The sequence below is a fragment of the Vigna unguiculata genome, chromosome 7 (assembly GCF_004118075.2).
Source record: "Vigna unguiculata cultivar IT97K-499-35 chromosome 7, ASM411807v1, whole genome shotgun sequence".
In the NCBI taxonomy this organism is placed as follows: domain Eukaryota; kingdom Viridiplantae; phylum Streptophyta; class Magnoliopsida; order Fabales; family Fabaceae; genus Vigna; species Vigna unguiculata.
The window spans coordinates 33802420-33827217 of NC_040285.1; the positions used below are offsets into that span (position 1 = coordinate 33802420).

Consider the following 24798-nt stretch of genomic DNA (forward strand, 5'->3'; position numbering starts at 1 on the left):
TATAAAGCGAGAAAATTAGTAAAAAGAAAAGTAGTAAAGAAAAACGTGTCTTTATTGACTCTGACAATACAAAATACCAAATGGAGAAAAAGAAAGACGATGAAGAAAATTGTGTCCATAGGAACTGTGCCATTTAACAGAAGTCAATGATTTCTGTAAAGCGGTGGAAGTATGAGAATATTAGAAGAAACAATGAATCATAAGTAAATGTTTATTTATTTAGTTTTATTTTATTTTTTTAACATGATAATCGAAACCTTTTAATGTAATTATTGTAAAATTACATATGAATAAGTAAATATTGATACTTTTAATTTATGTGTAATATTATTTATAAAAATAATTATATTAATGGCATTTGATAAAATGAAGAATTTATTAATTTTTAAAATAACTATGTTTTATTTTAAATTTGAGAAATTTAATTAAATATTTTCTTAATATAAAAAAACATTTAAGTATTAATCCAACAATAAATAAGATAATATCACATGATGATAGAATTGTTCGTGTGACCACATAAATATCAGGTGAGAGAGAAAATATAAAACCGTGAATTATAAATTTAAATTTAATTATATTTTAAGGATATGATAAATTTAAGAATTTTTAATTGGATTTACAATAAAATTTTATAGTTTATTGAAGTAATTTTTATAGTTAATTGAAGTGTGAATTATAAATTTATGGTTTAATTGTGTTTTAAGTTTTAGTAAATTTGAGAATTTTAAAATTGAGTCTATAAATTATTTTTATAGTTTATTGTAATTTAAACTTTTAATTAAATTTTTTTGTTTACTTCTTTTATTAACTTAGTGATGTGATTTTTAAGCATGATTATTATTTTGTCATGTTAACTTGCTTAATTAGTCACATGTAATTTTATTATTTTAAAATTATATAAATTGTAATTTTTTAATTTTTTAAACATGACAATATATTGATATTGTTCGATTGTCGTCACATGTAATTTTATTATTTTAAAATTTTATAAATTATAAATTGTAATTTTTTAAATATGATGATATAACGATATTGATAAGACAATATTTTATATGTTTTGGTTATAGTCATTAAGAGATTATCATTTTATATATATGACACTAGTTTTACACATCAATTATTTGATATCACTTTTATCCCAAAAGCTTAAGTCAATGATGTTATGGATATTTATTTTTACATAGTGTTTAATTTTATCTATTTTATCAAATATAAAACTTTGACTCACACTTAGACTATTACTAACAATATGATGATATGACAATATGAAGATACAACGATATAACGATATGATATAATAATATAATGATATAATGATATAACCATATATAATAATATAACTATATGACAATATGACGAGATAAACGTTTTATTTATATATATATAGCGGTATAATAACGATAAAATTGTAAAATTATAAAATAATAAATTAAAAACTTTAATTTATAAAATAACAAAATAAATAAAATAACATACGGGAATTCATAAAATAACAAAAAGGACATGAAAAAATAATAATTATGGTAATAACTTCTAAGTACATCACCAAGTTAATATAAAAAAAATAAATTCAATTCAAAAATTTATATTTATTTAATACACAATAAATCATATCAATTTATTTATTGAGGACTTAATTAAAATTTTAAATTTATTAAAAACTTAAAATATAATTAAACTTAAATATAAAGTCGAAAAAAACGAACTAATTTATGAAAGTTTGTATTATGGAAAGGAGTAAACAGGATATTGGTAAAATCTATAATTTTAAAGTAATTTGAATACTATTAAGTTGACCGCAAGTCGTATTTGCACTGCCATGGTAGCATTGAAGCTGAGAATAGCTTAGGTTGGGGATTTTGTGTAGAAGTGCTTCTCCTCGTGAGGAACGTGAATACACCTTGAGTTGACACGTCGAAGGAAGAACTGGGTTGGAAAAGGGTTTGAACTTTAGGTTTACCAAATGTTCTGTGTGTTTTGGTGACTGGTGGGTCTGCGTGCCAACTGTTTTTTCGTTACAAAACCTTTCGACTACTAATTTTTTCCCTCGCTCGTTGAAGGCCCACTTCCCACGTGTTAGCATGGATGCCTGCGCTTTATTACAACTGTTCAGTACCCGATTCACTGGAACCTTCTGTTTCTGCTGCTCCTTCTGTTTGCAAGAAGTAATGGATTAAGAAACTCTGATTCTGATGATGGGTAGTAATGAGATTGAATGTTTGACCCAAGAAGTGTCGGATGGAGTTCTTGATGGTCGGCAGAAGAACGATCACAAGAAAATGGAGATAATAAAGTCACAGGGTGAGGATGAGAAGTTTGGTGGAACCTCTTCTGAGGACGACGAGTCGGTGCAAGTTTCTCCTTCATCAAGAAGAGGTTTGTGCTTAATACTTCTGTCCAAATCATTTTCTTTTGTTAAGCAATTGATTGTTATTACTGTGAAATAGGCACTGCTTTATATGTGTTGTGCCGTGGTAATAGTGAAGCTGTCTTCAGTGTGTTAAGTATGTTATTGCCTTACTGCGTTCTGTTATTGTCAGATGACTCCATTTTTGTTTGGCCTATTCTTTTTTCTTACCCCTTTTGAGCGAAGGGGAGTTAGCTCCAGCACTGCATAATTCAATAAAATCTTGTGAATTTAGTTGCCGTGTTTTCTTGAGTGAGGAGGGAAAAAGGGAGGATTCTTGTGTAGATAATAAATATGTCCTAGCTCTACAAAATTAATGCCTTGGAGAAAAAGATTACTTCTTTGGTCCTCTTCAAAAGCTTTTATGTGTCCGCTGTTGTTTCTCGAGTCTAAATTACTTGCCTTCCGTGTAAGGCCCTATCCAGATACTCTTTCATATTTATGATATATGTAGTTTCCATTGTGTTTTTGTTTCTGTCAGATTCCTAAGCACAGATAGTTAGTGACGACGAGTTAGTTACAGTAAATAGTTAGTTAGTTAGTTAGAGGGTTAGAAAGGAGTGGTATATTCTCTTTTGTATCAATTGAAAACTGCATTAGCTTTGTAATAGAAAGGGGAAACTCTTTGTTAAAGAGATCTTTCTCCTTGTTCCGTTCATTTTCAGTCATGAAATAAAATAATTCTTTCTCTTCTCTGTTTTGTGTTCTGGGCTCCTAACAGTTTCACAGGTTTAAATCTAAAAAACCGAATTTTAGCTTTATTTCCTTTGAAAATAATTGTTTGCTCACTGCCTACCTTGGCCACAATTGCTATCAGTCTTGTCCTAACGGACTGCTGTTTCTAATTGCTTCGGTTGGATGATTAATTTTTCTGGCTTGTATGTCCCATTCTGTGTGTGAAGGTTTGGAACATTGCATCACAGCCCCTGTTGGAGCTGAAAGGAACCCACTTATAGTTGATGAGGAGTTTATGATTTCTAGATCAATGACAGAAAACAGGGGATTCCCTAAGCGAGACACAATATTGGACAGGCTGTCTGAGAGGGCAAAGGTATATGGCAAGTATTACTGTATGTGAATGATCTTAAATTTCACACTTGTGTTTGCATATTTTTATTCTAGTTGGATTAAGTTTCACCCAAAAGGCTGATATAAATATTTGTTTGCTGTTCATTTCAACCTTGTCTGAAAGATGCAATGCAAATCTCAGAACAGTTCTATTACTTCTTGTGTGTGTTAGATATATCTTACGATTTCTTGACACATGATTGGTATTTGAAAAATATGGTTACACTGTCTTTGTACCTTTGTTCTTGAAATGGTTCTGTATTAGTCAATTATGTGTCAGAGTTTCCACATTATTTGCATGTTCATAACACTTTCTTGTTTTGCTACTCAGCAACTGATTACTAACTTGGTGAAGATACAAAATGATGGAACTGTTGAAGTTGATCTAGAAAGGAGTGCATCTGTTGCTTCAGAATTGTTAGAGCTCCAATCTTTTGAAGAGTCAACAGTGAGTGGAGGTCTTGGTTCAGAATCAAAAAAAACTGTTCCACGGTTACAAATTGTCATACTTGTGGTTGGAACAAGAGGCGACGTACAACCTTTTCTGGCCATAGCAAAGAGACTTCAGGCATGATTGGATTTTTTCATTCAATTCATTTTGATGCACACAGCACATGAGAATTGCCATTAAATCATAATAATCTTTGTTACTGCTTCTTGCATTTTGTATGGTGCAGGCCTCCATAATATCTTCATATTTGCTTTAATGTGAGCCAAAAATGTGACATTACTTTTCGTGGAAATCACATCATATAAGATTTCATTTTACTTGTTTTGTTCTGAAAGGATTTTGTACCAGTTTAACGTATTAGTATATTATCATCTTGCTAATTTATCATATTGGTATTGGTGATTACAACTTGTCATTGAAATTCTAGATAAGATTTCTTATATTTGGGAAGGAATTATTCTGGTCCAATTGACTTTGAGTTTAAAATCCCTAGGTTTTTTCAAGTTATCTGATTACTGTTAGATGATTTGCTCTGCTGATCTATCTGAAAATTTGCAATGACGTGGTTTTTAACTACTGTTGATGTATCTTACGTCCCGACAGTCAGTTTTGTTGTATTTATTCTTTCTTTCATAGATGAACTAATATTTACTTGCAGGAGTATGGTCATCATGTTAGGCTGGCAACTCATGCTAATTTCAAAACATTTGTAAAGTCAGCTGGAGTGGATTTCTATCCTCTGGGTGGTGATCCTCGTGTTTTGGCAGGATGTAAGAGGCCCCTTTTTAATAATTCCATTAATATCCAGTCATTTATTCTCAATCTATTTGTACTTTTTGTTTAGCTTGATTTAGCATGATGTGGGAGATCCCTCCTCAATATTTTTCATTAATATCCAGTCATTGATATTGGTTCACCTATTAAAAGGGTATGTAGATTAGAAACCATGCTGGAATGCACCGATATCCCTGGGTACTGAGGTGCACTTAATTTCTAATAGTGATTTCTGGAAAGACCAAATTAAATATTTTATAATACTCTAGTAGCTGTAAGGAAGATCTTGCTTTTATACCTCAAGTTATTAATATATCTTACATATCTAAATTTCCAAGTGTTAATAATAAGCTCAACGATGCAAAATAGATACACTAACATATCTTGCTTGCCTATAACTATGTTTGAACCTAAAACATATCTAAAATAGATAAGGATGTATTATGTATGCTAGCTATAATAACTACCAAGAAAAGAAAATATGTTTTTGGAGCAAGGATTTTGAAAGCAAATCGAGATCTTAAATAACCAGTTGAATTGTAAGGTAAAAAAAAAATAAGAGAGTTGATAGAACTGAATAAAAATTCAAAGCCTAACAAAAACATTTCCTTTTAAAATCTTCACTACAAAAAGTCACAGGTCTGATCTCTCTTTTAATACAGTTAATTAATCTACAGTAATTCTTGCACTCATAGTCATATGAAATAGCAAACCTTAAGGTAATTAAAAATTGTAAAAAATATTCGCATTTCATTCTCATATGGCTAAGCATATGCAAAAGGTTCAATGATTTGTCCATTGTAGATTAAGCTAACTTAGGCAATGATAAACACCCAAGCACTAGGGGAACCTATCTTTAAAAGCTAAGAAGGAAGAACCAAACACTTAATTTCTCCACCTGATATCATATACTACTCAATATGGGACTTAGGCACCACATAATACCCAAATCACTTTCAGGCAATGACTATGGTCTTTCAAGCTTCAGCTCTGATCTCCTCATGGCTTAGTCTCTCCTATTTTTGTTTTACAACATGCTGAAACAATGTTCATTTTTTGTTTTAATCTAATTCTGCTGTTACTCTTAATCATTTTATAGTGATATACTAAATGAAATATTTAAACAATAGATATGGCTAGGAATAAAGGTTTAATCCCTTCTGGACCGGCTGAAATATCTGTCCAAAGAAAGCAGCTGAAGGCCATCATTGATTCCATTCCTCTTGCATGCACAGCACCTGATATGGAAACGGGTGTTTCTTTCAGAGCTCAATCTATTATTGCCAATCCTCCTGCTTATGGTAAGTGGTTAGGACTTGAGAGCTATTGGGTCTTGTATTTCTCCACTCCCCATCTTATGATTTATTTGTTTTAAGGTTTTATTATCCTTAGTTCTTTTATCGAACCACAATAACCATAAAAGATGTGATATATATGCAAATATGACATTTGGTGGTTCTATGGTTAACCTAGAGACTAGTCTTTGTGCCTGTTCAATAGGACATACTTCTGCTACGTGGATGACTGTTGGACAACATTACGTTCTTCATATAGTAATGATGTTATGTTCCTAGACTTTTTTGTCTAAATGATCAAAAAATTATTACTAAACCTTTTTCAAATGGTCGACCCTGATATTTTAGTCAGACATGGCTACTTAGTATTGACAGGTTGAAATGCATCAGCATTTTTCACATGTACATACATGCAATTAATTTTAAATGCTCATAAACATAATGTGAGGTCGGGCTTATCTCATCAGGAGCAAAAACGGAAAAGTAGAAGTAGAAATAAAGAAAATTAAGCTATTTCACTTTTTTTCTTTAAATACTTCTTATATGAATATCACACTCCAATTTATAAACAGAAAGTGTTATCAATGTACTGGAAAAAGGAAAAAAATTATGTATTAAAGGGACAGTAGGAATACAAGAGTAGCTACCGACATTGAATTATGAAATTCAGGGGCTTTTCACATTCAAAGCCTGAAGAATAAAGTCCATAAGAAAGTTGTTTTTTAAGAAAATATCTTTTTCATTTTAGGAGAATATTGTTGTTTTATTTACGACTTCAATATCTGCAAATTTTCCTGTACTAAATCTCGTGATCCCTGTTTGCAGGACATGTACACGTTGCTGAAGCCCTTGGGGTGCCCCTCCATATCTTCTTTACAATGCCATGGACGTGAGTTTTAATTGTTATATAAGCTGTCACTTTATTTCAGAAAGATAAAGTTTCATAACAATATATAAATACTTTTTTAATTCTTGTATCGATTTTTATTGATCAAGTAGTATAGTAATGTTTTAATTAAAACCGGTGACAACTGTATTTTCAAATATTCAGATAAATGCAACATTCTTATAGCTTCACTTCTTAGTGCTTTCTTTAAATATTTGAGGTCACTTAAATAACTTTTGAATATGCAGACCAACATATCAGTTCCCCCACCCTTTGGTACGTGTTCCTCAAAGTGCTGGTTATTGGGTATGTCCTTTGCTGACACAATAGATACTCTGATTTTGATAATTTTATAAATAGTTTATGGCTGGACTGCCTCACGACCAACATACATGTTTCAATGTTTGCTTGCCATCTCCAGCTGTCCTATATAATTGTAGATCTGCTGATATGGTGGGGAATGCGAAGAATTATCAATAACTTCAGGAAATCGACGTTGAAGCTTGCTCCTATTGCATACTTCAGTATGTACCGTGGATCAATATCTCATTTACCGACTAGCTATATGTGGAGTCCTCACGTTGTTCCAAAACCAAATGGTATGCACTAGGATTACAATATTATCTGATGGCCTCGTCATACTTTTTTTTGAATGAGCAATCATTTTAAGTCATTGAAGGAGCAAATAGATAGCTGTTTCTAGAGAACTGAAAACACATTAACTGTTGACTTGGATTGTGAATCTATATTATGAAGCTATCTTTTGAAATTTAATTACTGAATGAGTTTTATTATATAATATATGAATTTATAAAGGACGACCTTTGTAATTGCTTGGGTTCAAATCATATTTCAATCAATTTTTGTCCAAGTTTAAGCATTAAAGAGACTTCACATGTATCAAGGATAAACTATAAAGTACAGTATGCATTTTATGTTAATAATACTATTATTTGTAAATGTTAGAGATAAAAATCATTGATGGGCCTCCTCTTAACATCTTTAGTCTTTTGAAGAAATTATTCTTGGCAGTAATTACTAGAGCCACCTTAGATGATTGGTAGACATTTTTTGGTCGGAGTCCCAAATTTGTTCCTTGTAGCACTAATAACATTTTACAAATGTGCAGACTGGGGCCCTCTAGTTGACGTTGTTGGCTATTGTTTCTTGAGCCTTGCATCAAAGTATCAACCTCGGGAAGATTTTGTCCAATGGATTAAAAAAGGGCCACCTCCTTTGTATTTTGGGTTTGGGAGCATGGTATGGTATTTCACTTGAACTATAAGTCAGTATTTTCATGAATTATCTCTAATAATGAACTTTATTTTCAAAAAATAGCGTAAATTGCCAATTTAATTGTACCTTGATGTCTATTCCCTGAATTTAACAAAATCTCAGATAAGCTTTTAACATACTTTAGAATATCATTTAAGTTTCTAAAGTCAACTCTTTTTTTCTCCATTTTGGCTCCTAAACATATGTTAATATTATCACTTAGGTCCCTGGACTGGAGACCAAAAATGAAAAAGAAAACAGATTAATTTTAGGGACTTAAGTGAAAGCTGATAAAGTTTCAAAGATAGATTAGAATTATTTTTAGTTTGCTGGACTAATATGACAGAGAGAAACAATTTCAAGGACTAAATTGGTCGTTTATTCTTGGCTTTTCTGTTTGAATAGATGGGGGTGTAGAAATGAATGGAAAGTTGAGTGAGAAAATTGTATGAGATGTGAAGAAAGTGAGGGATTTCTGGGGATGGTTATTAAATTACTAATTTACCTTTTTGTTCAGCATTTGGTTTTTTAAAATAATTCTATTTATATAGTTTTTCTTTATTTTTTACAATTATTGGCAATTAATAAATATTGTTTTTAAGAAATAATTTTTTTTTACCTAAAAAATTAGTTGTTAAAAAACCATTTTCTCGTTAAAAAAATTAGTTGAGAAGCAAAAAATAAATTATTTCTTAAAAATAATATTTATTAATTGCCAATAATTGTAAAAAATAAAGAAAAACTATATAAATAGAATTATTTTAAAAAACCAAATGTTGAACTAAAAGGTAAATTAGTAATTTAATAACCATCCCCAGAAATCCTTCACTTTCTTCACATCTCATACAATTTTCTCACTCAACTTTCTGTATAAACCATCTCATATCACCTATATCAAACACAATTCTCACAAATCAACTCTATAAAATCCTTCTAAATACACCCTAACCAAATAATGGCATTATTCATTGGAGGATGAAAACTTTTCTTCAGGTAAATGAAACGTGATGTTTCATGCAAGGATTTTTAGGTTATTTTTCCTTCCAAGCGTGACACATTTGATGCTTGAGAATGGTGCAATCTATTTTTGTATATCACCTTTGGATTGTGTCTTTGCCTTGATTATTCATTAGATAATCTGTTCTCAATCACACATTGGGCAGAATCATAAAGAGTACTCAAGATCCTCGATATTCATATTCAATGGAGCACTATTCCCAATGTCTCGTATAAAAGAGCACTATTCCTTGAGCTTATAAAATTAATCCATTTGGTGTCTACAGAAAATGAGTACTTATTATTATGATTCTGACCTTTCTGACTATTAGATCCACATATGTGACTCTGGTCAAGATAATTTCCTTTAATTATTTTCTTGACCATCCATAATTTGGGTACACTTTGATTGTACATGTCCTATAAAGAAGCGTTATAGTTATCATAGAACCAGTGCAAATGTATAATTGGCATATTTTCATCAATAACTTTCAGCAATACTCATAACTTCGTAAGCTCATGAACTTGACATTTTATACGTTGATGACACTAAGCAAAATTTTGAAATCCTCTAAAAAAGTTTGATTTTCTTTTTCAGCCTCTTGAAGATCCTAAAGGAACAACAGATGTTATATTGGAGGCACTAAGAGATACGGAACAACGGGGAATTATTGACCGGGGTTGGGGCAATCTAGGGAATTGTAAGTATTTCATTCCATTTTTGTTTTGCACTTAGTCGGTATTTTTTTTTCAAAATACTTACTCCATTTGTGGAAATTTTTGTCCGCAAGTGTATCTAAGACTAAGACCTGCCTCAAAATTTTCCTTAATATTAATTTTTTGTCCATTAATCACTTGATTCAGTGAGAACTTTCTGTTGAATTGTTTGCTGTTCGTTGGCCTTAACTTCGAAGAATGGATGCCTTTTCTCGTGACATGTTTTGTGATATGCTTTGAGAAAATTATATATTTTCTTTCACTTAATTTTAGGTTAAATTAGTTCTATTTGCATTTTGTTGTCCATTATGCAGTGACTGAACTTTCTGACGACGTTTTCCTTCTGGAGGAATGCCCTCACGATTGGCTCTTTCCTCAATGTTCTGCTGTGGTGAGTTCGAATTCTTAATTTCACAATATAAATTTTTTGCTGCGATAAGTTCGTCAAAGAAAAAAACTAAGAGAAAGAGGGGATAGGGAAAGGGGTTGGTGGAGAATATTTTGGCATGCTATTAACTGGAATATATTTTGGCACAAATTTGCAGGTGCATCATGGTGGAGCGGGAACCACCGCTACAGGATTAAAAGCGGGGGTAATTAATGTTCATTAGTATCTTAGATATTTTTCTTTTACATAATCGAATGATTCGTTTGAATTTCATAGAATTTAATGACAACATAATTCTGGTGCTAAAGAACAGTTTTTGCTTCTATTTTTTTGTTTTAATTTGAATACTATACTTGCAGTGTCCAACAACCATAGTTCCATTCTTCGGAGATCAATTCTTTTGGGGAGAGAGAATATATCAGAAAGAATTGGGACCCGCTCCAATTCCAATATCTCAGCTCAACGTTGAGAATTTATCAAATGCCATTAGATTCATGCTCCAGCCAGAGGTGAAATTAAATTCTATTCATCCCTCTTTTTGTTTCCTCCAACATACTTAATAAACATAATATAATACTGGTGCCATTGGTTTAACTAATAATAATATTGATAGTTAGTGGATAATAAATGTTCAGGTGAAGTCTCGGGCAATGGAAATTTCTAGGTTGATTGAGAATGAAGATGGTGTTGCTGCTGCGGTTGATGCATTCCATCGCCATCTGCCCGATGAGTTGCCGCTGCCATCTCCATCTCCATCTCCGGTGGAGGATGAAAACTTGAATCCTTTACAGTGGTTTTTTCTCCAACTTGGAAGATTTTGTTGTGCTCCTTGTGGTGGTGTGTAGCTTTTGTGCATTGATTGTTTTTTCATTTTCAAAATTCATTATAGAATTACATTTTGTAGGCTTCATAGCGTTTTGCTTTAGTATTCCATTCATTTTGTAAAGTCTCTACTCTGAGGGCGTGCTAACAGTTAGTATTCATGTATGATGTATATTTGATTTGATATCCTCCCCCAGGTATAGGTTCGGTCATTAGTGATAGATACGGGTAAAAAAATAATTCATGTAGCGATTGGTCCAAATGCTTCTGTATGTTTCCAAATTTCATAGTTGATAATAATATGATGCAGGGATTTTGTGTTTTGCTTTCTGTTGTATAGATGTTCTCATCACTGATCCAAATATCAGGGTAATGACAAAAGATAAAGTGCATTATGGTAGGATAATTTGCCCAGCCATCAATTATAGTAACTACTACAATCTCATTCTGAAAATATTCTAAGCCTGTCACTGAACCTGTTTCTTTCTCCAATTGGCATCGTTGCTTGAACTTTTAGGATTTGACTAGTTAGTTGTTATAATGCTGACCATCTTTTTCTCATTTTCAACCGATGAAACGGTGGTGGCTTATGGAATCTTTGATACTTAAATTAAATTAGTTTCCATGATCTAATTTTTTCTTGTCTGTATGAGTTGCACTCTAGTTTCTTACTCTCCTTACACGTTATTTTTGTAATTAACAAAATATTTATCTTCCAATTACTTTAATCTACTTATTTTTTCTATGTGCCTGACTTGCTTAATTATCTATTTCTTTCAATTTATCCTCTTTTATATCAAATATTTGACTTGTTCATTGTAAATCTGAAATATAATTTAGATATTGAAAGATTTTATGATATATTTATATATTAAAAATATTTGTTTTTATTATTTTGAATTAAATTTAATTTAAATTTTTTATCATGCGGTAAGTAAACTAAAACACTTGTAAGGTCCATGAAAATCCACCTTACTTTTCTGCGCTAAAGCTTTAAGGGCTGCCCTTGAGCTATTGGGCCTTAGGGCTGGCCCAAAAGTTAAAGCCACCTGAGTCTGACCTAGTTCCCCACTTTTCAGATTTCTCCTACCTTGGTGCTTAGAGCTGCAGCCGCACTCTCTCCGTTAGGGTTCCATCGTGTTGACAGTCCACCTTCCGTTTGGCCGTTCTTAGCTCACGTAAGTGCTCTCGGACTCGTAGTTTCCTTTCCTTGGTCTGTTTTTCGTAAGTTGTTGTTAGGGTTCCGAACTGACCCATTCTCACGCTGCTCTCTAGCTTCGAGTCCATTCCTAGAAGCTGTTCGTCCCCCACAGTTTGGGGTGTCGAGGTTTTCGGCTAGCTTGTCCAGGTACGGGAAGCTAGACTCTCTTCGTGTGGTGTGTTTTGTCTTGTATCGTTGTGATTTGTGGTTTGCTTGAGTTTGTGTACTGCTATGGGTGTATGAACTGCTTGGGAATCTTTATTGGGTGTGGGAATGCGTTGTGCAGGTGCAAACAGTGGCAAACAGTGATAGTTTCGCCCAGGCGAGCTTGACTCGCCCAGGCGAGATGTGCAGGGGCTCGCCCAGGTCTTCCTGCGCGAGTGGTCGCCCAGGCGACCAGAGTGTGTTTTGAGCGAGCAGGCAACTCGCCCAGGCGAGAGGGGTCTCGCCTAAGCGAGATCCCGCGTTGCCCATGCCCCTGATCTTGTGCCCTCGCCTAGGCGGAGGGGGAACTCGCCTGAGCGAGACCCCTCAGCCTGAGCAAGGCGCTGGGCGAGGCAGTGCTGTGTTTTGGATGTTTGTTGTTCCTAAATGATCTGTCTTGGTTGAGTATGATGGTATGATGAGTGATATGTATATAATGGAGCATGAGGTATGTTTTGCATGATTCATGAATTGCGTATGACGGGTTGGGTATGTTATTGGCATGTGAAATGGATGAGAGGTTTGGAACTAAAGGAACACGTTAATGATATGAGATGAGGCCTTAAATTCATGGGGTGGTGATGATCAGAAGTATGTATTCGAAATATGATGTGTATGAGGAGTTAAATTCAGGGGTTGGTATGGAAATGTAAATATGACTTTATGTTCTTTTATTCTTGAGCTATGAATGTTGGTCCGTGTCAGCGTATAAATTCCTTGGGGTCTCTAGGTGAGGCCTCCGAGGTCGCGCTTCAGTGGTCGGGACGTAATCCCATGGCTCCTGTTAGTGGGTGTCCATGGTGGTGCCCCATCTGTATAACTAGGTAAGGATTCAAGGTAAGGTTGCATCCTGACACTCTGAGGAGCCAGTTAATCTCACCTAGAGCGGACTGACTCCTGTGGTGAAGTAGCAGGAGACCTGAAATCCATTAAGGGCTAACCTTGTGGTGAGGGAAATTTGATTCATCGTAACACTTGTAACACATAGCTCGGAGATGAGCAGCTCAGGGTCGAGCAGGGGTATCCACCACAAGTGCAAGCATCCGCTGAATCCGACTAAGTTATACGTATCCGGATGAGTCGAGTCGAGTCGTAGTGTATTGAATGAAGAGTCATGACATGCTTGGTTGCTATATGGATATGGGATGATGATAATGTATTTGACTGTATGATGAATATGTGTTGGCTCTAACTTACCCGTTTCGTTGCATGGTTGTGTTGTATGTGGTCGTTTTTCCTTGCGATGATCATCGACTTGGTTGATGGGAGCAGATAGGCGAGGTCCTCGTGGCCAACAAGGGAATGGTGATTCCGCTGCTTAGCCATCTGGGCTGGAGTTATCTTTATGTTTTCTTTAGGGCTATGGCCCATGTATCTCTTTATGTATTTCTACTCTACACTCTATGTGGTTTTCGTATTCAGTTTTCCTTTGGCATCGTGGTATGCCCGGGTTTTGTCAGGATTGTATTAAGGACCCCAGGACTACGCTACTGTACTAATATTGTGTGACGTTTTCTTTAATTTCGCTTATTAATTAAATGGGACGTTACATTTATGGTATCAGAGCAGTTCGTCCTTAGGATGACCTGAGGTTGTGGGTTTGTCGTGCTTTGCAGGCGTAAGTAGTCATGTCTAGTCGAGTTTGTCAGTGAAACCAAAAGTTTAGGAACATAAAACGTCTTGATAGAGTAATGAGGGTGCACACTCATGACTAGATTAAAGGTTGTTTTCCTTTCTTGATTCTGATGGTTTGGAAAAAAAAGGGTTCGTTGTCTGTAAGTGATAAACTGTTGCTTGGTATGATCTAGTTTGTCTTGCTGCGCCTCTGTGCTTTGTGTCTAGTGTCTACGGAGGTAAGGGAATGCAGATTCAATGTCTTGGACTAATAAACTGGAGAATATGCTAGAGTTCCCAAAATAACGAATCGTCAGAGGAAGCTTAAGGACAGACTCTCCGAAAATAGATACTACAAGTTTTCTAAAAGGGAGTTGGATCCAAAGGTTAATAACACTAAGGGGGTATCAGTGCATGCAAGTGCCACATCGTTTGAGGAAATCAAGCTGATTCTACACGTCGATGGTGGTGAGGTTCCGAGTTATGAAAATGCATACAGTGTTAGATGGAGTGTCATTGAATATAGTCATATGGTCACATCTAGTTCTCCTTGGAGTGGTGTAAGAGGAACAATTGGTAAATCTTAGGTTGCTGAAAGTGGAGGGATTGCTTAGCGACGAAAAAGGTAAGAAAGGGAGAGACCGGGAAGTGCGAAAAGATGGCAAACCTCTAGTGAGAGGCTGAGATGGATGAGGGTTTACAGATCAGTCAGGAAAGATGATGTTCCAAGTAGGGGAAAGAACAATTTATGGATAGGGGGAAGTGGCATAAGGGATTCATACCAGGATTAATAGTCAGTAGGTAAGGATGGGTCTTTTCAAATTTGTTAGTGGGATGCTTAAGAAGGGAAAGTAGTTTCCATGAGTAGGACGTCTGACCCTGGGTATAAAGTGGGAGGTTTCACGTACCAGAAGGAGGGGCACGCCTTTAAAGGTTATTCTCGTATGGAAGGACAACCCAACTGATGTCATAACACAGTGACGGGGGAAATGAAAAGAGAAGTTTTGAGTGGTTGACATGATGTCTACGATGGTTGATGCTAAAGGGGTTAGCACGAATGAATCTCATACAGAGATGCACCTTACGAAGAGATGTTTGGACTAAGGGCCAATTTTCTTGGGGTCGTGTACTCTTTGATGTCGTCGATATGGTAAAGGAGTCATGGTTGTCTTTAAGAGAGGACTTAGATGGAGACGATGGTTTTGCTAAAATTGCGACCAAGTGGAGACCCGCTCAAGGATATGGTGCCTTCGGGGTGATCAAAGTATTTAAATTTAAATCGATCTAAATTATGCGATGTTGGAACGTAGACTCAAGGGTGAATCAGTTGTTTTCTCAATCTCATCCTGATGAGCTGGGACAACCCACGAAGGGGTGTTCTTGGATTAAAAAGAGATGATTCAATGGTGGCGTGTGAGGTATGGACCGAGCTAAATAGTGGGGGGGGGGGGCAGAGCTTCACGTGAATCATAGACATCTGACGAGGGAAAGTGGATGGTAGACGAAGAGGATCTCAGTGGTAAATGAGTTATAGACGTGTTGTGAAACAAGTACCAGAGTTTTGACCTTGGTGTGTTAAAGTTCCCCTCTGCATTGGTGCCTGAAGAGGAACTTGAGACAATACCCTAATGGGATGGTTTCTACCGCGAGTCTGAAATAAATGCGGAGGTGGAAGAGATGTTGGAGAAGTAGTGGCTTATACTAAGTATAACCACAAGGATGACGACAAAGTTGGTGAACATTAGAGGAGAGGTAGTGGCGGAATAGATTGTTCAAGGGAAAACGTTAGATAAGGGAGGATGGGCTTTTCGGGCCTATGGTTGTAAAGAGTGGAAACCATGATGAAGGTAAGGCAATCTCAAACATGTTAGTTGTGTCGTCAAGGTTTAACAGCGAGTATCCAAGTGCGAACAGAGTCGTTAAAATGTGCAAGAAAGGGTATTGACAAAGGTTGTAGTGCCTAACAGGACGTATAGTTATGAAGGGTGGATGCAATGTTGCGAAAATGGGACGCTAAGACTATAAAAAAAAAAAAAAGAAAGGGGGGGTGAGTCCAAAGGATTTTACAAGTTGCATAGAAGTTTTGGAAGAAGGTTTCTCGGCGATGATTGATTCCTTGTCACGACAGACATGAAAGGGGCATCATTTCGAGTAAACAAATAAGTGGCCTTTGTGGTGATCAGAGTAGCACAGCGAGATGATGGCAAGTGATCCTTATGAAGGGTAAAAGGTGCGTGGAAAGAACTATCTTACTTATGAACAACAAATGTGTCGTTCTTATGAGTATCAATTAAGGATGTTCAGTGACCAGTATAAGTTGGAATTATGGAGTTGCTCAAAGAAAGTTGTGCAAGAGAAGTAGGAGATGGTTTGAGTTATGATTTCAAGTTAGGGTGCCAACTTGGAAGTGAGGAAGTGAGAGTAGATGTTTAGCCAGAGAAGGGAATTCAAGATCCTTGATTTGACGAAGTAAGAGTGAGAGTTGGTTGAGAACCATAAGTGTTTGGGTTGGGAAGCGAATGTGTGAGGGGATTTCATTAGTCTCGTCATCTGACTAGCACTAGTGAGTCTCTCAACAAGGTTGAGAAAAGCCGAATCAAAATATCTTAGTTTGAGGTGTATCGGGGAGTTGCGTGGTACGAACCAGACTAGAAATTTGAAGTCAATGGAAGTTATGGTTCTGAGGTTTTGTGGAATGTTGCCTATAAGTTAGGGGGATTAAAGATGAAGATAGGATGCCAATGCGATATGGTAAAGGAAGCAGTTGAAGGTTTAAGTGGGAAGAAGATGTAGGAGTCTCGATATACATGAAAGTGGTCAAAAGTGTTGATGGTGTGGCAGTAGGCCAGCACTCAAGAGTGATCAAGGCAATGGAGTGATGCATAAAGGAGTGAACAAGGTGATGTGAAGTGATAACGAACGTGCTTTGGTTGGAGACTTAAGGTCATCTGAGACGTTGATAAAAACCTACAAGAGGTAGCAGAGAGCATATGGTAAGTGAGTCAGTGTGTCAGATACAAGTTAGTAGGGCATGCATGGAAGAGCGTTCCGATTTTGAGGCTGGAGGATTTGTAGTGCTTCGAGAGTAGTGACTAAATTAATCTACATAGTTGGACACATATCGCTTAGCACAGAGGCAAAGTTTACAGTGACTATAGGTGTGGGAGTCGTTATATATGTCATGTTTGAGTAGTGGTTCCCAGAGGAGATAAAGCGAACATAGCTCCTTCCTATCTCATCGATGAATTTTCGAGGACGAAAATTTTTCTTATTGCGGAGAATGTAAGGCCCATGAAAATCCACCTTACTTTTCTGCGCTAAAGCTTTAAGGGCTGCCCTTGAGCTATTGGGCCTTAGGGCTGGCCCAAAAGTTAAAGCCACCTGAGTCTGACCTAGTTCCCCACTTTTCAGATTTCTCCTACCTTGGTGCTTAGAGCTGCAGCCGCACTCTCTCCGTTAGGGTTCCATCGTGTTGACAGTCCACCTTCCGTTTGGCCGTTCTTAGCTCACGTAAGTGCTCTCGGACTCGTAGTTTCCTTTCCTTGGTCTGTTTTTCGTAAGTTGTTGTTAGGGTTCCGAACTGACCCATTCTCACGCTGCTCTCTAGCTTCGAGTCCATTCCTAGAAGCTGTTCGTCCCCCACAGTTTGGGGTGTCGAGGTTTTCGGCTAGCTTGTCCAGGTACGGGAAGCTAGACTCTCTTCGTGTGGTGTGTTTTGTCTTGTATCGTTGTGATTTGTGGTTTGCTTGAGTTTGTGTACTGCTATGGGTGTATGAACTGCTTGGGAATCTTTATTGGGTGTGGGAATGCGTTGTGCAGGTGCAAACAGTGGCAAACAGTGATAGTTTCGCCCAGGCGAGCTTGACTCGCCCAGGCGAGATGTGCAGGGGCTCGCCCAGGTCTTCCTGCGCGAGTGGTCGCCCAGGCGACCAGAGTGTGTTTTGAGCGAGCAGGCAACTCGCCCAGGCGAGAGGGGTCTCGCCTAAGCGAGATCCCGCGTTGCCCATGCCCCTGATCTTGTGCCCTCGCCTAGGCGGAGGGGGAACTCGCCTGAGCGAGACCCCTCAGCCTGAGCAAGGCGCTGGGCGAGGCAGTGCTGTGTTTTGGATGTTTGTTGTTCCTAAATGATCTGTCTTGGTTGAGTATGATGGTATGATGAGTGATATGTATATAATGGAGCATGAGGTATGTTTTGCATGATTCATGAATTGCGTATGACGGGTTGGGTATGTTATTGGCATGTGAAATGGATGAGAGGTTTGGAACTAAAGGAACACGTTAATGATATGAGATGAGGCCCTAAATTCATGGGGTGGTGATGATCAGAAGTATGTATTCGAAATATGATGTGTATGAGGAGTTAAATTCAGGGGTTGGTATGGAAATGTAAATATGACTTTATGTTCTTTTATTCTTGAGCTATGAATGTTGGTCCGTGTCAGCGTATAAATTCCTTGGGGTCTCTAGGTGAGGCCTCCGAGGTCGCGCTTCAGTGGTCGGGACGTAATCCCATGGCCCCTGTTAGTGGGTGTCCATGGTGGTGCCCCATCTGTATAACTACGTAAGGATTCAAGGTAAGGTTGCATCCTGACACTCTGAGGAGCCAATTAATCTCACCTAGAGCGGACTGACTCCTGTGGTGAGAGTAGCGGGAGGCCTGAAATCCATTAAGGACTAACCTTGTGGTGAGGGAAATTTGATTCATCGTAACACTTGTAACACATAGCTCGGAGATGAGCAGCTCAGGGTCGAGCAGGGGTATCCACCACAAGTGCAAGCATCCGCTGAATCCGACTAAGTTATACGTATCTGGATGAGTCGAGTCGAGTCGTAGTGTATTGAACGAAGAGTCATGACATGCTTGGTTGCTATATGGATATGGGATGATGATAATGTATTTGACTGTATGATGAATATGTGTTGACTCTAGCTTACCCGTTTCGTTGCATGGTTGTGTTGTATGTGGTCGTTTTTCCTTGCGATGATCATCGACTTGGTTGATGGGAGCAGATAGGCGAGGTCCTCGTGGTCAACAAGGGAATGGTGATTCCGCTGCTTAGCCATCTGGGCTGGAGTTATCTTTATGTTTTCTTTAGGGCTATGGCCCATGTATCTCTTTATGTATTTCTACTCTACACTCTATGTGGTTTTCGTATTCAGTTTTTCTTTGGCATCATGGTGTGTCCGGGTTTTGTCGGGATTGTATTAAGGACCCCAGGACTACGCTACTGTACTAATATTGTATGACGTTTTCTTTAATTTCGCTTATTAATTAAATGGGACGTTACAACACTAATATTGAGTAAAACAATTCGTTCATTTATATACATACATATATATATATATATATATATATATATATATATATATTCTTGATAGTTTAATTTAGGAGGTGCTTGATTAGAAAGAATAGTTTTTTAGAATAATAAAGTTGATAAAGTATATTTCTTATAATTAGTTTAATTTTAAAGGTTTTGCGTTTCTGGTAAACAATACTTTTGTTGGAATGTTTCATTTTCTGTAAAATTATTTTTAAGAGAAGTTAATAATTTAAATATTCCTCGAATTACTCTACATTGATTCTAGTCATTCTCATAACTGTAGGAAGTATTATTCTCACAATTCATTAGTTTCAAAATAAAAGCTTTACATATACCAAACACTCCTTATAATTTTCTTAGGTTTTATTTATTAAACTATCTTACCATTTGGTTTACAAATAATTCTACAAATTTATCAGAACATGCCCAAATTATCCAAATGCACTTAAAATAACCAAATAATTGTGTTGTTTTCATTATTCTTGATAAACGATTATGGGAAAAGAAAAGAAAATGAATGTTTTTTTATAAAATAAAATTAACTTATGTAAACCACTTTTTAAACTCTCATTTACATTTTTCAAAAGTTGAATTGAAGTGTATAAATTAATTAAGGTTGATGAGGAAAAAAAACTTGACTTGTTTTCGTATATTTAATTAATTTTGTTTACTCGTCTAATTTTTGTGTGCTAAGAAACAAATTGTCTAAACTAATTAAAACATGTTAAGAAAAGTTAAATTCTCTCGTTTAATTGATGGAATCATTAAAATTGTATTGAAGGTAAGAGTTACAATGTGTATTTTGTAATTTTATTTATAACACTCTTTAGAATTCACTTGTAAGCATTCCGAGAGGTCTGAATCCACAAGCCGGAAGAAAAGAGATAGACACAGCTTAATTTTTTTAGTATTAGAGATAATTTTGTTATATTACACACGGGTATTTTATTTTTAATTATGTTTAGTTTATGGTTTAAAATTATTTTGAAAATTTAAATAAACACATGAAAAACAAAAAACACATTGTGAAATATTATCTATTTATTATATAAAGAGATTCTTTTGTCCACTTTTTTTATAATTTTTTTTTCAAGTGATATATATATATTTTTTTAATTTAACAGTTTTTTTATTTAACTATTTTTTAAAATTAAATAAATCAAAATTATTTAAACAATAAAAATAATTAAATATTTTTATTTTTATACTTATAGCTTTATTATTTTTATATTATTTAAACAATTGAAATTTATTTTAATATGATTTGTTAAATCAATATGGGAGAACTCGGATATGTTTAAAATCTTATATTGATTAAAAATTAAAAAAAGTTATATATAAATACAAACTATCATTATTAAATTTTATAAATCTGAATTAAACACGAATTTACCTTTCAATAAATTCTTTTATTTTGAAACACATCTTATCATACCTTCCTATTAATAAAAACAAAGGATAAAGTATCATAATTGTTTTTCTATATTTTCTTAGTACACAAATACATTTGTCATATTATAAGTTTCCTTCAATTCTTTCCTTTATGATTTATCAAGTTACACGTGTACATTTCTAATTAAATAGTAAAGCGTGAATTAATTAATAATTCGATAATAACTAGCCTACTTCTATTAAATTCAAGAGTATACTAAAACATGATAAAAACGTAATAAATATTTTGGCTATTTTTAAATACCAACTTCCCCTGAAAGACCCCGCAACTCGATTCCACTCTTCCGGTCAGTCTTCACTTCCACCCACTCTCAAATTCCTCAGTCTCACTCGTAGTCAATGCGGTGGCCGGCGAAGAACGCCGGCCTGGGCATAGCCGCCATGTCCTACATCACCGTCGACTACCTACGCCACCTGTCCCCGACGTGGCACTCCCGGCTGCAACCGGTGCTGTGGTCCCTCCTCGCCCTCGCCGCTGTGGTCCGCGTCCCCTCCTACCGTCACTGGTCCGCCGAGTTCCGTTCGGCGATTCCCTTTGTCGCCTCCATGCTCTTCATGCTCTCCGCGCTTCTCTTCGAAGCCCTCTCCGTCCGCTCCGTCACAGCCGTCCTCGGCCTAGACTGGCACCGGTAACTGTCTCCCAATCCAACTCCGTTTTCTTTCCTTCTTCTGTTCGTTGCAATGCGTAGGTCAACGTTGTTTCCTTTGTCGTGATTCTGTGTTGATCTTGTTTAGATTTTGGAAAGTGGATCTCGTTTAGGTGTTGGATGCAGATCTATATTTAGTAGTATTTTTAATTCAACTGCTTTTGGATGCTTCCTGTGATATCTGTTTGGCTAAAATAAGATAACTAGTATCAATGTATCTCTTACACTTAGTTATAATGACTAAAATTTAGTAGTCTTAATTTTAGTTCTTAATTAACTCTGTAAAGAACTCCTGATTTTATAGTTTTCAATAAAATTTTAACTGTAAGATTGAAAACGTTGGAAAGAATATTTCAGGGAATCTGTCACTACCACAAGTAGCAAGAAGTAAGCATCAATCAACTAACACAAGTGCGTTAAATAAGAATACTGGCATTGATAATATCAATTTGAAAATCACATTAACAACGGGCTATTAGGTTTTGAGTAGTTCACCGTTAACATAAATCACAATAAAAGACAAGCCAGGTGTGGTAGAGAGTGTTTATGCGTTACTTTTACATGGACTTAACTTCAATCGAGTGTTGTAATTTCTATTTAAAAATAAAATGCGTTTTTCTTTTTCTGACAGGAATACGCCTCCTCTTCCAGATACGGGTCAATGGTTCCTCTTAGCATTGAATGAGAAACTTCCGAGTCCAATTGTTGAGATATTACGAGCTCGAATCATTGGACTGCACCATTTCTTGATGTTGTTTATGATGCTGGCGTTCTCTGTGCTATTTGATTCTGTGAAAGCTCCAGGCCTCGGATTAGGTGCTAGATATATGTTTACCATGGCAGTTGGCCGCCTTCTTCGTGCCATAACTTTTGCATCTACAATTTTGCCATCAGCCCGTCCTTGGTGTGCTGGTTCTCGGTTCAGAGTTCCTGGTTACCCTCATCCTTGGGCCCAAAAGTATTATGTTCCCTATGCCAAAGATCATGATGCTATCAGCCGGTTGATAAACCTAGATACAGCTTATGGTATGTAGGATATTATTTTTGCTGGGTTCTGGCAACTGCTTTTAACTTAAAGTTATGTTCTCATACCATTTACTGATTTAATCTGGGAGTGCTTATGTTATGGCCCATAATCTTTACAAATTTACAAGACTTGGGATTCTGATTAAAGAACCTCTTCCTTTATTTTATATTAACTTTATCATTGGGTAGAAACATCAACTTTGAATTTTAGCTGAAAATTATTAGGTTTTGGACCGTGGAATTATTTGCAGCCACTTGGAGTTTCTTTTGACATGTGCTGTACTTATATGAATTTAGATTTTTCTTATTTGATGTATCATCCGCAAATATAGCTTTTAAAGCTTTTGATCTCAGCTCGATATGTCTTTCATCAATACCGTGCTCTATGTCTGTATGAACCTGTCCACCTTTAGGGACATTTTGCTTGGATGAGAAGATCTTCCAAATTAACGTACTTCTTTTTTCTTAGTTGACATTGGAAAACCAGTTGGCGACTACCAGCCAGATTGGGGTTCAATGAGCTTTCTGATTGATTTTTTGCGACCCACCGTCTCCGAAGGACCTTCATGGTTCAGTCTGTTAAAGAAAGCTGGAGGTGGCTGCAATGACCTCCTATACAGTGGCCACATGCTTGTTGCCGTACTCACAGCCATGGCTTGGACGGTATGATTTAAATAAATTCCAAGATTGCCTTGTGCTTTCATCCGTTGATTGTTTGCATTTGATTTTTTTAGCAGTAGCTTACCTTTGGATCTTTTTTCTTCTATATTTATAATAACTGCAGGAAGCATATGGAGGTTTCAGTTCTGCTCTTGTATGGCTTCTTTTGTTGCATAGTGCCCAAAGAGAAATACGAGAACGTCATCATTACACTGTAGACTGCATTGTAGCCATCTATGTGGGGGTCCTCTTGTGGAAGATGACTGGTTTTATTTGGTCACATGAAGCTAAGTCAAGTAATAGGAGTCTGACTAAGCTGGAGACGATTCAAAGCAGACTAGTCCAAGCTTCAAAAGACTCGGACATTGACAAAGTGAGGGAGCTTCTGAAAGAGATTGAGTTAATCAGTGAAGAAAGCAAGGATCCGACTGGAATTAAATATGCACGGTTGTTTCGTTGTGCCACCATTTTCTTTGCACTCACCATTGTTGTTCTGGCTTTCACGTTGACAAGTGATGGATGATCTTCTGGTGATCCACATTTTTAGAATGCCACAGACGGTTTTCAACTTTCAAGTATTCTAGTATTCTCGGTAATAGTTTTGGAGTCATACAAATATGTACATCACGTAATGAGGCTACCCTCAAATACCCCTGAAGTGAGGATTTAGTGTTCGGTATCATGTACTTTTCTTGATCATTGCCATCCTCTTGTACCACTGGCATGTACGTTATCTTGTTTGAATGAATTGTATCATTTTGAAGAGTTGACAACTCACCATGGATAGAAATCAGAATTACCACGTTACATTTGCAATACGAATCTTGATTTACTTTGTTTGGGAAGAATGAAGTGAATAGAATGGTTAGACTTTTATAGTCTTTTCATGTAATTCTTGTACCAAGTGTAAATCATCCATCTCCCTTTAACACTTCTTATTGCGGCTATGCATTGTTTTCTGGCTTGTACGCACCATTTGAACATTTTTTAATCTTGATTCGCAGATCCTCACGAGATCCAGTAGGTAAACTTTTTCATTTACCGCATTACTTGCATCGGGTTCAAGCAACCATGCATTCTCAAACTTGAATGCCCTCTTAGTATTTCTATTTTGCTTGTCAAGTACAATGACTAAGGGTTTCGCAGTGCTTGCAAACTCCTTAACATATGTTGTCACATTTTCTACCATTAGATTTTCCATTCATCTTTCTTTAATTAAAATAATACTGAGTCAAATGCATTAATGTCATCTTAACTTGTAATTTATATATGTGTAAATGTGACAAAGCAATCAATTATGAATACAAAACTTGAATTAATAATACTAAAATTTGAAAATAAAATATCCTACAAAAACTTGTAAGGCCGAAATACCTTTTTACAACTTTTCAAATCGACAATCATCTAGGAAATGGACATGTTTAAAAGGTGATATCTCAATGAACAACCTATTCCATCTCAAATTAGATAGTTCTTATAATGATCATAATAATAGTTATTTCTTATTAAAAATACTAGTTGCAATATATTAAAAATAAATTATAAACAACATTATCATCTTTGTTTAAAGTATAATTATAAAGTCACGAAA

General features: G+C 35.9%; 2 protein-coding genes and 1 long non-coding RNA gene across 5 annotated transcripts; all 3 read left to right on the forward strand.

The window, feature by feature from the left end:
• The first annotated feature begins 1808 nt into the window (after positions 1–1808).
• LOC114191623 (sterol 3-beta-glucosyltransferase UGT80B1-like) lies at positions 1809–13775 on the forward strand. Of its 3 annotated transcripts, XR_003605988.1 has the most exons (17): positions 1809–2379; positions 3313–3461; positions 3810–4046; positions 4588–4699; positions 5834–6004; positions 6824–6887; positions 7133–7190; positions 7306–7483; positions 8014–8144; positions 9754–9856; positions 10187–10263; positions 10418–10465; positions 10620–10769; positions 10896–11097; positions 12162–12260; positions 12358–12430; positions 13760–13775. XR_003605988.1 is itself a non-coding variant. In XM_028080920.1 (15 exons), the coding sequence occupies exons 1-15, from the start codon at positions 2196–2198 to the stop codon at positions 12182–12184; spliced, it is 1887 nt and encodes a 628-aa protein (XP_027936721.1). In that variant the 5' UTR covers positions 1809–2195; the 3' UTR covers positions 12185–12327. The 3 variants fall into 3 exon arrangements, 2 of the variants coding, with proteins under 2 accessions (XP_027936721.1, XP_027936722.1); XM_028080920.1 differs by lacking the exons at positions 12358–12430; positions 13760–13775 and having other exon boundaries at positions 12162–12327; XM_028080921.1 differs by lacking the exons at positions 12162–12260; positions 12358–12430; positions 13760–13775 and having other exon boundaries at positions 10896–11408.
• A 12-nt stretch (positions 13776–13787) lies between these two features.
• LOC114191624 lies at positions 13788–19409 on the forward strand. Its single transcript, XR_003605989.1, has 3 exons — positions 13788–17611; positions 17709–17781; positions 19112–19409. It is a non-coding gene; the product is annotated as an uncharacterized LOC114191624 (long non-coding RNA).
• Positions 19410–21106: 1697 nt separating this feature from the next.
• On the forward strand, positions 21107–24052 carry LOC114192588. Its single transcript, XM_028082355.1, has 4 exons — positions 21107–21503; positions 22153–22547; positions 23017–23210; positions 23332–24052. The coding sequence occupies exons 1-4, from the start codon at positions 21214–21216 to the stop codon at positions 23728–23730; spliced, it is 1278 nt and encodes a 425-aa protein (XP_027938156.1). The 5' UTR covers positions 21107–21213; the 3' UTR covers positions 23731–24052.
• Positions 24053–24798: the final 746 nt, after the last annotated feature.

Bases quoted from the DNA above. Each gene is read 5' to 3' on its own strand.
- LOC114191623 (XM_028080920.1), top strand. From the start codon at position 2,196: ATGATGGGTAGTAATGAGATTGAATGTTTGACCCAAGAAGTGTCGGAT. The intron at 6,888-7,132 runs GTGAGTTTTAAT...TTGAATATGCAG, and splicing joins TTCTTTACAATGCCATGGAC to ACCAACATATCAGTTCCCCC. The intron at 10,264-10,417 runs GTGAGTTCGAAT...ACAAATTTGCAG, and splicing joins TTCCTCAATGTTCTGCTGTG to GTGCATCATGGTGGAGCGGG.
- LOC114192588 (XM_028082355.1), top strand. From the start codon at position 21,214: ATGCGGTGGCCGGCGAAGAACGCCGGCCTGGGCATAGCCGCCATGTCC. The intron at 21,504-22,152 runs GTAACTGTCTCC...TTTTTCTGACAG, and splicing joins CTCGGCCTAGACTGGCACCG to GAATACGCCTCCTCTTCCAG. The intron at 23,211-23,331 runs GTATGATTTAAA...TAATAACTGCAG, and splicing joins TCACAGCCATGGCTTGGACG to GAAGCATATGGAGGTTTCAG.